Below are 13,270 nucleotides of genomic sequence, written 5' to 3' on the forward strand. Positions count from 1 at the left end.
ATATTTATTAAATAAAAAAGGTAAAATAATTTGCTGAGTTAATATTCTTAGAAATTCTAGACATATGATAAATAACAACTTTCAGATGGTAAATGCAATTCAGCCTGTGGGAATAAGAACAGTTAATTATTTTCCCTACATCATCTCTATATATTTCTATATATAGATGATTTCTAGGTATTTCTATATATCTTGAGCCATCTCTTCTATTGATCAAACTAAAATCAGACAACTTTGACCTTTAGTGCTCTAAGAACATGCTCCTGTATTTTCTTGGTCCTTACTCCATACACAATGGGGTTGAGAAAAGGGGGCACCAAAAGGTACATATTTGCAATAAATATATGGACATGTGCAGGCACATTTTTCCCAAAACGGTGAGTGAAAATGGAAAAACCAGCTGTGGAATAGAAGACAAGAATAACACAGACATGTGACCCACATGTGCCCAGAGCCTTAAAGCTAGCTTCTCGGGATGGCAGACGGAATACAGAGCGGAGGATGAAGGCATAGGATACAGCAGTGAGAATGGCATCACATGAGCCAATGATAGAAGCCACACTGAGGCTATAACGTGTGGTGGCTCCTGTGTCCACACATGCCAGCTTCACCACAGCCATGAACTCACAGTAGGTGTGGGCAATGGTTCGTGTTCTGCAGTAGGGCAGCTGCTTGAGCAGGATGGGATGTGGAGAAAAGAAGGCTACGCCCCGAATCACCACAATAATACCCATTATGGTGATGCGCGCATGGGTGAGAATGGTAGTGTGGTGCAGTGGATGACAAATGGCCACGTAACGGTCAATGGCCATGGCCAGGAAAAAACCCGATTCCATGGTGGTAAAGCTATGGATGAAGAACATTTGGGTCAGGCAAGCATCAAATGCAATGTCATGGGCTCCAAGCCAGAAAAGACAAAGCATGCGGGGCAGTGTAGATGTGGAGAGGACCAGGTCAGTGACGGAGAGCATACACAAAAAGAAGAACATAGGCTCATGGAGACTCCGCTCTGCTTTCACCACGGCCAGGATGGTCACATTCCCCACCACAGCCACCACATACATGGAGCAGAAGGGAATCCCAATCCAGACATGCAGGTGCTCTAGTCCTGGGATGCCCATCAGCAAGAAGGTGATAGGAGAGGGACGAGAGGTGTTGAGAGGAGGCATGACGCTTTTCCCTTTGCTTTCTGTCACTACTTCTTAAGATGAAGCTTCTATGATAGATGATCATTACCAGAAGCTGAAAACATGAAGATTCAGTTCAAGAAGACCCTTATGTTAAAAACAGTTCAAATTCATAACCAGGTGTATTTCAATTCACTAGGACCAAAGTAACCATATTTGTAACATCACATAAAATATTGTGTTTGAAAATACAGAAAGATAATTCATGTATCATTTCATATTATCACAAGGGCAAATAAATCACCTTAACTCCGTAAAAAGATTCCCTGTCTATTCAATTGTACTTAATTCAACAACTGTTCAGTAAGCAGTGACTGTGTGACAAACCATGTTCCAGGCACTAGGAATAAAGTAATTCACAGATCAGATTTATTCTCATGGAGGTTACACTCTACAAGGAAAACATCATAATATGATAAACAATGACTAGCATGTGTGGGTGACAAGAATGCCATATATAGGGGCACCTGGGTGGTTCAGTTGGATACACATCTAACTTTAGCTCAGGTCATGATCTCACGGTTCATGGGTTCGAGCCCCGTGTCGGGCTCTGAGTTGACAGCTGAGAGCCTGGAGCCTGCTTCAGATTCTGAGTCTCCCTCTCTCTCTGTCCTTCCCCCACCCATCCTCTCTCTCTCTGCCTCTCAAACATAAATAAAAAATGTTTAAAAAAATTAAAAAAACGAATGCCATATATAAGTTGATCGTCTGAATGACAGAGCTCAAGCCTTCAGAGCCTGAGATGTTAAAGCAAGAAAAACAGCAACAAAAAGAAATGGACAAAGATATCAGTGTGTCCCAAGACACTTATAAGTCAAAGGAGAAAATGGTAGGAGGTGAGGGACAATTTCTCTACATTAATAGCTTCTCTGCATCTTCACTTTTCCTCTGCCCATTTTAGAAAAAGATCAATTGCATAAACAATTATTTTGAAGATATTCTAAAATTCTCTGCTTCATTTTATTCTTTCAGAAATTTCTGCAAAAGATCTAATTTTGCATCAATTATATGTTGTAGATAACCTGTCTTGGTATATTTTCATCTATTGCTCACTGTAGTTCTCCATATCATTTACTACACGGTATTTTATCTTTCCTTTCTACTCCTTCTTATTGGTACCTGTCTGAAAATTACATCTGTAACATATTTATTCTTTTACAAGTGTCAAATCCAGTGTCAAATATGGTAAGTGCAGTTAATATTTAAACAGTGTATCTATGCCTACTGATAAGTTGGAGTCTAAGAAAGAGTATTCTTCAGATTCCCCAAGGTGAATAATGCAGTATATTACTCCTCAGGATGCAGAAGTGCCCTCCAAAGCCATTTTGAGCTTCCCTAACAGTAGTAATCAGAAACTATATTGGAGGGTTCAAGAGTTTGAAATTTTCCACTCGAATTTTTCAGTCAGTATTTCTCTCCAGTGAGTGGACTTTCCATGACTACAAGTAAGCAAGCAGAAATTTTGTGAAACTTTCTGGGAGTTATTGTAGGGATTCTTGTTTTAGGCAGGAGACTGCACAAACCACACTCTTAAGTGATTTATGCTATAGAAATAAATGATGTCTTCTCTCCTGATTTAAGAGGAAGAAAGTCATAATCCAGACAATCAAGCTTTCAGAGTTACATATTAAATTTGGAAAACTAGAAATTTGTAGGACTGCATGTGGTAAGAGTGTGACATCGCTTGGAATATTTCTTAATGATAGCATGATATGTCCATCTTTGGGATTGTTTCTTTAATGAGAATAACATATTCCGTGCCTTCCAGATGTCATTTACCACAATCCGTATGTGGCCAACAAGAAGCATAGTATATTACAATGTCATTTTTTTCCTATTGTTTTTTCCTATCATGTATCCTTTAGAGACATATATTCTTCTGAAGAAAAATATATTGATAAGGATCATACACACACACACACACACACACACACACACACACACACACACGAACAACATATTTCTTAACCTTAATGTCATTCACTACCTTCCCATACTCAATGTTTCAGACTTGTATCAGTTCACTGTAGAGATGGACCCTTCTTGTGTGGTCTCATTTATTCATCCAGAAAACCATATTATGATACACGCAGAGCAGTCATTTACTGGATTGGTAAATTGGCCTAATGAGGTCCAAAACATCAATTACTGAATAAAGCATATTCTTTTATACTTCTCACAGCTCCAGGGAAGAAATGATCCTCTATGGCAAAGAAGCCATGGGGATATCCCCAGATAAAGGGATGAGTGAGGAGGCAGGGGTTGGGAAGGTTACAGAAGAGAAAGACTCTTAACTTGATACAAATTATTTGCTTGTAGAGAAACCTTTGGTACTAGTTTTCTGTTCTCCCCTATGTCCTACTGTAGCACTGACACTGAGTAGTAATGCCTTCAGCTCTTGAAGAGGAATCTGGTTATCCTAGGTCTCAAACAAGTCCTCATAAATATTATATGTACTCATTAAAACCATACATAGTTATCCCTTCATATGCTTGCCAGAATCATGAAAACACACTTAAACTCTCCAAATATCACTAACTGAAGGATTGTTTTCTAGGCTTCTACATTTGCTAACCCTGGGTTTTCCTCTTGAACAGTACAGACATGGCTTTTTGAATTGATTCGTGTGATAAATACACTGTAAATAAGTAATTTATAAGGCAATGGATTATCATGAGTGGGGCATGAATTCTTTAGAAATGATATCAGTAGACCAAATTAAGTTTTGTGACTCATAGAAAGTGTCATTTAGACTGGAATCTAAACAATATATGATATCTGGTCTTGAGAATATGTTCTTCCATTAGGAAGGATAATCATGACATAATGAATTTACATCTTATGTAGTCTGGACTCAAAGAGTACAAAGGTACAAAGTAGATAAGATTCTATGGGTAAAAAATACATACATACATATGCACACTGTATAACCTACAGGGAATTTTAGAATCAAATGTTTAGACCACTGGATTTGACTTACTAAGTGTTCAATAATACAGATAGAACACATAAGTACAATACAGAACATTGGAAAAGAAGAAAACTGCACAGAAGGATATACACATTGGTTCCAAAAATATTTTTCCCAGAAGCATACAGGATAGGATCATTATGATGCCATCCTCTTAAAAATACCAACCTGTACATGAGTCCAGATATCACAAGGTATCCATATTTTTGTTACCCATATTGTATTTCTTCAAGTAAGTCGTGCAAGATAAAAATAATTTCAAAAGGAGAGATAATCCTCACTCCTATGATATCCTTAAAAAAGATCTTTGCCTCCTAAAATCTGGCTCTTTAATCACTTCATCCATTGAGAATGAAAAATGTTTATTTCCTCTGCTTAAAGATTTATTTCTCCTCCATTGAATCTATAACACTCAGAAAATAAAGGGTGGTGTTTGGAGGAGTCTCGGTGTCCTAAAATATTTTACTTAGATCACTCTAGCTAGCTCCTTTTCTCTACCTTCTCTACTTGGATAACAAAACTAATTAGCTCAAACAAGAAACTGACTCAGAGCCAACAAACAACCCAAAGATACAGCTTCTATATGGAGCAGCCTCAACATGATATTCTCAGAGGATAAGCAAAAATAACATTTGACACAAACAGGTCCCTACAGAATCATTGCCAGAAGGGAGAATAATTTGTATACTTAGTAATGACTGATAATCTACATTATCAGTCCTAGTAATTTGCCTGTGCATACCCTCAGATTTTAGCTCCAGATGTATCCATCCTTCGATAATATGAGATACCATTTAATTTATCAACCATTTAACAGGATATGAAATCCTAAAGGGGACTGAAAAGGACAATAACATATTCTTTATTCCTTTGATTAACCCATTTTAATTCCAACCTGAAACAAGTGATAGTGACTTCATTTCCTTTGGATGTATAACCAAAAGTGGGATTACTGGATCATATTGTAATTTTGTTTTGTGTTTTTCATTTTTGAGGACTCCATATTGTTTTCCATCATGGCTATACTAATTCACATTCCCACCAATAGTGTACAAAGGTTGATTTTTCTCCACAGCCTCTCCAACCCTTATCTCTTGTCTTTTTGATACCAGACACCCTAAAGGTGTGAAGTAATATCTCATAGTGGTTTTTATTTTCATTTTCCTGATGCTGTGTGAAGTTGAGCACCTTTTCATATACATGTTGGACATTTGCATGCTTTCTTTTGAGAAATATCTTTTCAGGTCCTTTTCCCATTTTGTAATGTTTTTGTTGTTGTTGTTTGTTTTGTTATTGAGTAGTATGAATTCCTCATATATTTTGGATATTAACCCCTAATGAACTACACAGCTTGCAAAAAATTTCTTATTCCATAGACTGTCTTTTCACTCTACTGAGGTTCCTTTTGCTGTGTAGAAGCTTTTTAGTTTGATATAATTCCATTTGTCTACTTTTGTTTTTGTTGCCTGTACTATGATATCTTATCTAAAAAAACCACTGCTCAGACCAATGGCAAGAAGCATTTTCCTATGTTTTCTTCTAGGACTTTTACTGTTTTCAGGTCTTACTTTAATCCACTTTGAGGTCATTTTGTGAATGATGTGAGATAAGGGTCTATTTCATTCTTCTGCATGTGGATATCCAGTTTTCCCAACACCATTTATTAGAGACATTATTGTTTTCCCATCGTTTTAGCACCCTTGTATAAGACTATTTGATTATACATGTATGGACTTATTTCTGGTTGTGTACTTTCTTCTATGGATCTATTTTTCTGCTTTTATTTTAGTACCATACTGTTTTGATTATTGTAGCTTTATAATATATTTTGAAACCAGGAAGTGTGATGTCTTCAGCTTTGTTCTTCACTTTGCTTTTCACTATTAGAGATCTTTTGTGGTTACACATAAATTTTAGTGGCTTTCTTTTCTACTTCTGTAATAATGCCACTGAGATTTTGATGGGAATCACATTGAAATCACACATCTTTGATCACTTCGGATAGTACAGAAATTTTAACAATATTAATTCTTCCAATCAATGAACATGATGTCTTTCCAATTATCTGTGTCACTTTTTATTTCCTCCATCAGCATTATATAATTTTCAGCATACAAGTCTTTTACCTCTTTAAGTTTAGTCTTAAGTAGGGGCACTTGGGTGGCTCAGTCAGTTAAGCATCTGACTCTTGGTTTCGGTCTAGGTCATGATCTCATAGTTCGTGGGATCAAGACCCACATTGGGCTCCATGCTGACAACATAGAGTCTGCTTGGGATTCTCTCTCTCTCCCTCTCTCTCTGCCCCTCTCCTGCTCTCTCTCTCTCTCTCTCAAAATAAATAAACATTTTATAAAAAGTTTATTCTTAAGTATTTTATTCTTTTTGTTGCTATTTTGAATGGGACTGCCAGTTTTTCAGATAGATCATTGTTTATATATCAAAACACATATAATGTGTGTATATTAATTTTGTATTGTGCAACTATACTGAATTTATTAGTTCTAACAGTTACCATAATAAATTAGAAAACTTAAACAAAGTATTCACTAGTAACAGAAGTAGCCATGGATTCCGGAATTTATTCTTGTCATGTTAGTTTTCAACTGGCTCTCCATCAGAGGTGCTAAACTCATTTATGTGCATTGTACTGGAAGGCTCCATCCCACATTGTCCCATATTATAATTGCTAATTTCCCTCAATGCCTAATTTTTTCAGTTAAGACTCATTTCACATCCTCTAAAAACAGAGATAACTGTTTAATATTACACCATGTACTGAAGTTGAATTATTCAGATATATATTTACATGCATATGTTTATATAGCATATGGATATGGATATGGAACTATCCACTCAGTATTTAATTCAATATATATGCTTCCCAACCTGAAAACAAAGGTTTTACAACCAATTTTGGAGTAAGTCATTATCCAACTATGTAGAGAACAGTGATGTATTTACAGAAGCCTTAAGTTTCTGGCCTACAACTAAGAGCCCACTGTCCCAGGTAGGATGGTTCATTAAAAGATCTTATCAGAGTTGAATGTGTGACAACAGAGATCAAGTCTTGCAACAGCATAAAACACCTATTTGTGCCCACATGCAAGGTTGAGCATGGTGCCTCCTTCCTCACCACAGCTCCCTGCACGAAGTAAAGGAGATCTCTCTTTAAAGTAACAACAGGGAAGATACAGATAACAGTTATGGCCAAACAATGTACACATTCATCTGGCAACTCAGAAGTTTGGGGGGCATTGCATGGATTATCTGGAGAAGATAAGCAGTAAGAAGGGAAAAGACCCACAGAGACATGAGACAATAAAAGGAGGATTCTACTGTATCTTATTGATCCAAGCAAATATTACATTATTTCTTGCTTAAATGATTTCAAACACTTTTAAAAAAATTTTTTTTAATGTTTGCTTATTTTTGAGATAGATAGACAGAAACAGAGTGCAAGTGAGGGAGGGGCAGAAAGAGAGAGACACGCAGAACCTGAAGCAGTCTCTGGGCTCTGAGCTATCAGCACAGAGCCCATCACAGGGCTTGAACCCATGGACCACAAGATCATGACCTGAGCCAAAGTCAGTCACTTAACCGACTGAGTCAACTCATTTCAACTGATTTCCAACTGATTTCAAACACTTTTAACCTCAACTCTCAATCCTTTGTAAAACATTTTCCTCTTCAAATACATACATATATTTAAATATTTCACTGCTCAAAACATGATATGGATTACTGTGGCAGATACAGTTAAACAGCAGGTTTGTGTATAAATGTGTATATATATATATATATTTACATATGAATGTATATGTGTGCATACACACTAACTTGCTTCTCTATCTTCTACAATATTCCATATCATGCTCTGAAGTGTAATAATATTTAGTATGTACAGATACCCACAGCCTGTTTCAAGATGCTTCCTTTGCCAAATCCACCTTTCTGCTTGAAACTCTTATTACATTTTTGACACTATTAGTTTAAATTTATAACACAAATAAAATTTAAGTGAAAGTAATCTGTAGCAATAAAAGCCAATAAAAGTTACTTGGAGTGGAGAGGGACTTGGACAATGACTGGAATATAGCATGAGGGAACTCTCTGAGGTATTGAAAATTTTCTGTATCTTACGTTGGGTGATGGATGGTTACACAGTAGTATACACACATTAAATCTCACTGAACTGAATAATTAAGACTCATTATTTTTTTTTTATTTTTTTTAACGTTTATTTATTTTTGAGACAGAGAGAGACAGAGCATGAACGGGGGAGGGTCAGAGAGAGAGGGAGACACAGAATCTGAAACAGGCTCCAGGCTCTGAGCCATCAGCACAGAGCCTGACGCGGGGCTTGAACTCACGGACCGCAAGATCATGACCTGAGCCGAAGTCGGACGCTTAACCGACTGAGCCACCCAGGCGCCCCAAGACTCATTATCTTTTCAGTGGATATTGGGTTGTCAGGGCTAGTCTGTAAATTATACTACAAGTCTTATTATGGCCTTCTCTGTTTCTTTTCAGTAAATACCAAGTTGTAAAACTGCTGGGTTATAAGGGAGAGATGTGTATTCCTTTGCAAGAAAAATTCAAGTAGAAAGAAAGAAGATTAAACTATATTAATACAGGACCTGAATAGGAAAAAATGGATATAAAATATTATTTCAAGAACTAGGCTATAAAATAAAATGAGAAAGGTCTCTAAAATATTTCTGGGCAAAAGATGATTGTATTCTTTCGATGAGAACTTCACAGTGATAGGTGCATACTGAAGAAAGGAGAGGGAAAAATTAAATACTCCAAAAAGAACAGACAAATGATAGAGACCTTTTGAGAAAATTGAGATAGGCATAAAAAGAGAGAGAAAAGGAAAAAAAAAGGAAAAGAGAAAGAAAACAAGAAAGAACTGAAAGACAAGAGAGTGATAAAGAACAAAATAAGAATCAAAGGGTAGAGAAAAGAAGGTGCGATAATGAGGTGAGCAGGAAAGAAAGATGTCAGCCTTTAAGAATAAATTCCTGAGGAAACTGGGAAGAAAAAAAGAAAGGAAAAAATCAATGAAAGATGACAACTGATAGCACATGAAAGGATTTTCTTCTCTTCATAGACCAAATTGATTTTGTATGGGTCCTGAAGCTGGACCAAAAGTTCTAAACTTGGACAACTACTCACAACTTAGTATCAAAAAAAAGTACATAAGTAAATAAACAGACTAGTGATGGTATCACATGAGACAGAGTGTCACACAGTTGATCCTCACTCAGAAGAAAAATATCTGGGCGGAAATCCTGCATTTTGGTCACTATCATCTAAAATGCAGTAACCCGCAAGCTTACTAGAGAAAAACAGTTTGCTGCCTTCACACTGCCATCAGTTAATTAATGATTTTCTATGTCGAGTGAATTAAAACTCTGAGTCAGAAAGTAGCCGACCTTTGAAATATCCTCCAGTCCCTAAGAGGGATAACCCATTACTAACAAAAACCTATAAAACTTGTCCTCTGGGGTTTGGGATGTTGCTACTAAATTTACTGCCATCACCTTTCCAAAAAAACAGAGAGAGAATGATACATTATTAAATATCTCAATGACCAGAGAGGCTTGAAGAATGTGGTCCTTGAAAAAAAAAAAGTACTTAAGGTTTATTGGAAGCCGAAAATTACTATAAAATACTAGGCAACAGGAGTAACATTGTAGGAGGATCAGGAAGAAGAGGAGAAGGTGGTGAAATGCAAACAGTCTATCAGTAATGTAGCAGTAGCGGGAAAAAGGAGAAGCAGGTAGAGCAAGATTACTATAATATTTATCAGCACAAGAATATCTACCATAGTACTTCATCTACAGGTCCCGCCAGATAACAGAGGGTGGAAAACATAATGACACTTTATTTCTTTAACTTAAGAAATCTCCATTTCTCATATTCTAGTGATCTCACTCCACATTAGCTTATGCTCAACTTTCTCTGAAAGTAACCCAAGATCAGAGAGTTACAAATTCTCATTCCAGGAAGACTCCTTCCTTCTAGAATTCACAGTGCTCTCTGGACATATGTTGCTGGGCCAGACCAACACACTCCTGGGATCAGAAGGATAATGACACTCCAGGGGAATCCGAAAGGTAATGATGCTCTGGGATCAGCTCAGGCACTCAGGAAGGCCTAGCATCCTTTCCTTTAATATCTACTTCTGCTGGAAATTTTGCTGGAAACAAAGATGCAACTAGCCTATGCACAAGACAAATCAGTCCTCAGCTCTATCCAGGTAAGGTTCTGCCCCTACAGTTTGGGAACTGGGAGTGAAGTAGGGGCTGCAGAGGGTGTTTATCTTAGGAGAGAATGGATAGACTAAGGTTTTAAAATCCTGCTTTAGTCATTCACTTTTCTGTCCCTTGTCATGCTATTTCCATTCTCTGTGTTTAGAATTTTTCATCAACAAAAGAATTTGGGGGGATTAATGTAAATCTAATATAATTTTAAAGAATTTTGCAGATATCTTAGTACTATCTTCTTCTATTTATGGCCCTCAAGTAATTTATGATACATGCAAAGTGTTTTTTTGTGATTCTAGATACCAGTTACTTTATGCCTGTTAACTGTAATGTTCTCAGGTTTACTGAAAATAAAAAAGGATGAGACAATCAGCCACCTATCTACCTGCACGGGCAGATGTGGGGTGTTTGGGTGATATGAAAAAGAGGAGAAATACAGAACACTGTAAACTATGAAAAGTTTCAGTATCTGCTTCATTTACACAGCATCTTAGTCCTTTTTGTGATGGGGCAAAGGATACCCTAACCTCCTTTCTGACCTCTTGCCTCTGTTGGAGCTCACCTATTAGAGTCTCTTCTTTTTCTTCTACTCAGTAACTAACAATGAGCCCATCCCTTTTATGATAGCATTTATGTTATTTTGAAAGCTTGGAGTCATCAAATTCTGCCTTTATTGTTTCTCACTGTAATTGTATTTAATGTAATTCAGATGCATTTTATTCCTATGACCTCACAAAGTCTGTAAAAGACTAATTGTTACAAAGATTTTTTTTTAAGTCATGTGACATTTTGTAACCGCATGGGAATTTACAGACTAGTTTAAGACATCACCTTCTTATTTTGGTTGTGGTCAATCTTATATATAAGCAGATGGAAGAAAACGCTTTAGCTCTGGGATTTTCATCTTCTTGTAGGATTTTTTTTTCATTTCTATCATCAAGTAATTTTCACTTTTGTGTGTTTTTTCTTGTCTCCTTGAAATTGTGCATCCTATTTCTGTCTTGGCAAAACAGTTAGTCCTTTCATCAACTGTTATAAATATTATGTGAACTGTACCAACCATTGATGTATTCTCCATATGGTCTCATTTAGCTCTGGGGTAAATAAGGATATTGTTCTTAATTTACAGATGGGTAAATTGTGGATGATGTGTACTCTGGCAAGATTCCATAAAAGGTAAATGTGTGTATGTGGTGGGGGGTTCAGGGTGAGTAGCCAGATCATCTCTCAGACTTTGAAACCCTTGACTTTAACTGCTTGCTGATTACTAGGTAAATAATCTGATAAAGACATTATCATCAAGTGGATGCAGCTGAGCATAATATTTATTTTTTCCTTTACAGTATCAGCCAGTTAGTGAACCATTATTTAGGGGATCCTGATTTATTCAGATTTTGAGATTTTTCTCTTACCTTCTATCATTTCTGGCAACTCACATTCATAACTATTAGGAACACCCTCCACACATTTTACCATTTCTCCCACCACATGCTTCCAAATACAACATGCGGACATCAGAGGAAATTATTTTTCACAATATTTGTTGCTTTAATCCATATCTTATGACCACTTTGACTATTGTTTGCTCATTGTATTGTTGCAAACAAGCAAAGAGATCTCAGTGTCTTTCTATCATTATTTTTCATTCATGTAAGAATTATTGCACCAAAAATTCCTTTGATATCTCCACAGATGTGCTTTAAGCAACCATTAAACTGCTATTTGTATGACCATTTTCAAGTGATTGCCTCAGAGAGAAAGAGAGACTTCCACTGCTGTACGTAAAAGGCTCCATTTTCCAGGGCGTATGAATGTGACCAGTTCAGAGGAAATCTCTTTGTGGGAGTGATTTCAGTAAGTGTCTTGACATGAAAATACTATAATAAAATGTGAACTGGTTTAAAAGTAAGAGTATGATTAATGAAATTAATGAATGGCTTCATTAATAAATTAATGAAGGATTAATGAAATTAATGAATAATGACATTATTGGGAAAAAATGAGTTTCTTAAATGCAAAATTTGGTTCCTACTAAAGAGAGCTTAGATCAATTCTGTAAAAAGTATAAAACCAGGGAGATGTAAGATTAGCTCATTATATTCAAAGGTGCTTCAGCTTTCAAATAATAGTTAATTATCATAGTATAGTGTATAAAAATCTTAATAGAGAATCATAGTATAAAGTTATTAAGGAGAAAGTAGGATCCCCAATGTGGAAACCAGAAGGAGGTGTAAATTTACCGAGTGCTCCATTGACACATAACTTGGGGGGAGAAAACATCACACTCATCCAGCAGTGTGGTATCTCTAAACTGGATAGGCTCTGCTTTTGACTACATCGCATCTTATTTTTAGTTGTTACTCTGTTTAAAGCATTTCTCTGTATTCTTCTAATTTCCTAAGCCCCTCTGTAAACCACATCCTCTATATTCCACCTTTCCTTCTCCACTCAGCAAATCTCCTTTACACTTAAGTGAACTTAATCCATTCAGAGAACGAACCATCCCTGGCTGCCTTTGAAAACAGACCACCTTCTTCAAATCTCCTCTAAGGGCCACACTTGACCTCCTGTTAAACAGTGATTTGTTCAATATTTTTATGTGAACACTGAGTGAATGTAAGACAGCTATACGCTCTCCTACCAATCCCCATTGGAGACTTAATGCTACAGACTCAGGGATATATAACCTGCTTCCTGGGACCAGGAATACTATTGGTTGAGGGTGAAGGCTCTCGTAAGCTACATACTTACCCACATGGGGACAGAAATGGGGTTCTTTTAGGTCCACAAGATGCCCAGATGGAATCTGCACTTGCAGCAAAACTGAGCTGGCATCTACA

At 36.7% G+C, this 13,270-nt stretch overlaps 1 protein-coding gene across 1 annotated transcript; it reads right to left on the reverse strand.

Moving 5' to 3' along the window:
• Positions 1–224: 224 nt before the first annotated feature.
• On the reverse strand, positions 225–1,169 carry LOC102963216 (olfactory receptor 52M1-like). Its single transcript, XM_007089396.2, has one exon. It carries the CDS (start codon positions 1,167–1,169, stop codon positions 225–227), a length of 945 nt encoding a protein of 314 aa, XP_007089458.1.
• Between the last annotated feature and the right edge of the window lie 12,101 nt (positions 1,170–13,270).

This window comes from Panthera tigris, chromosome D1 (assembly GCF_018350195.1).
Source record: "Panthera tigris isolate Pti1 chromosome D1, P.tigris_Pti1_mat1.1, whole genome shotgun sequence".
Taxonomy (NCBI): Eukaryota; Metazoa; Chordata; class Mammalia; order Carnivora; family Felidae; genus Panthera; species Panthera tigris.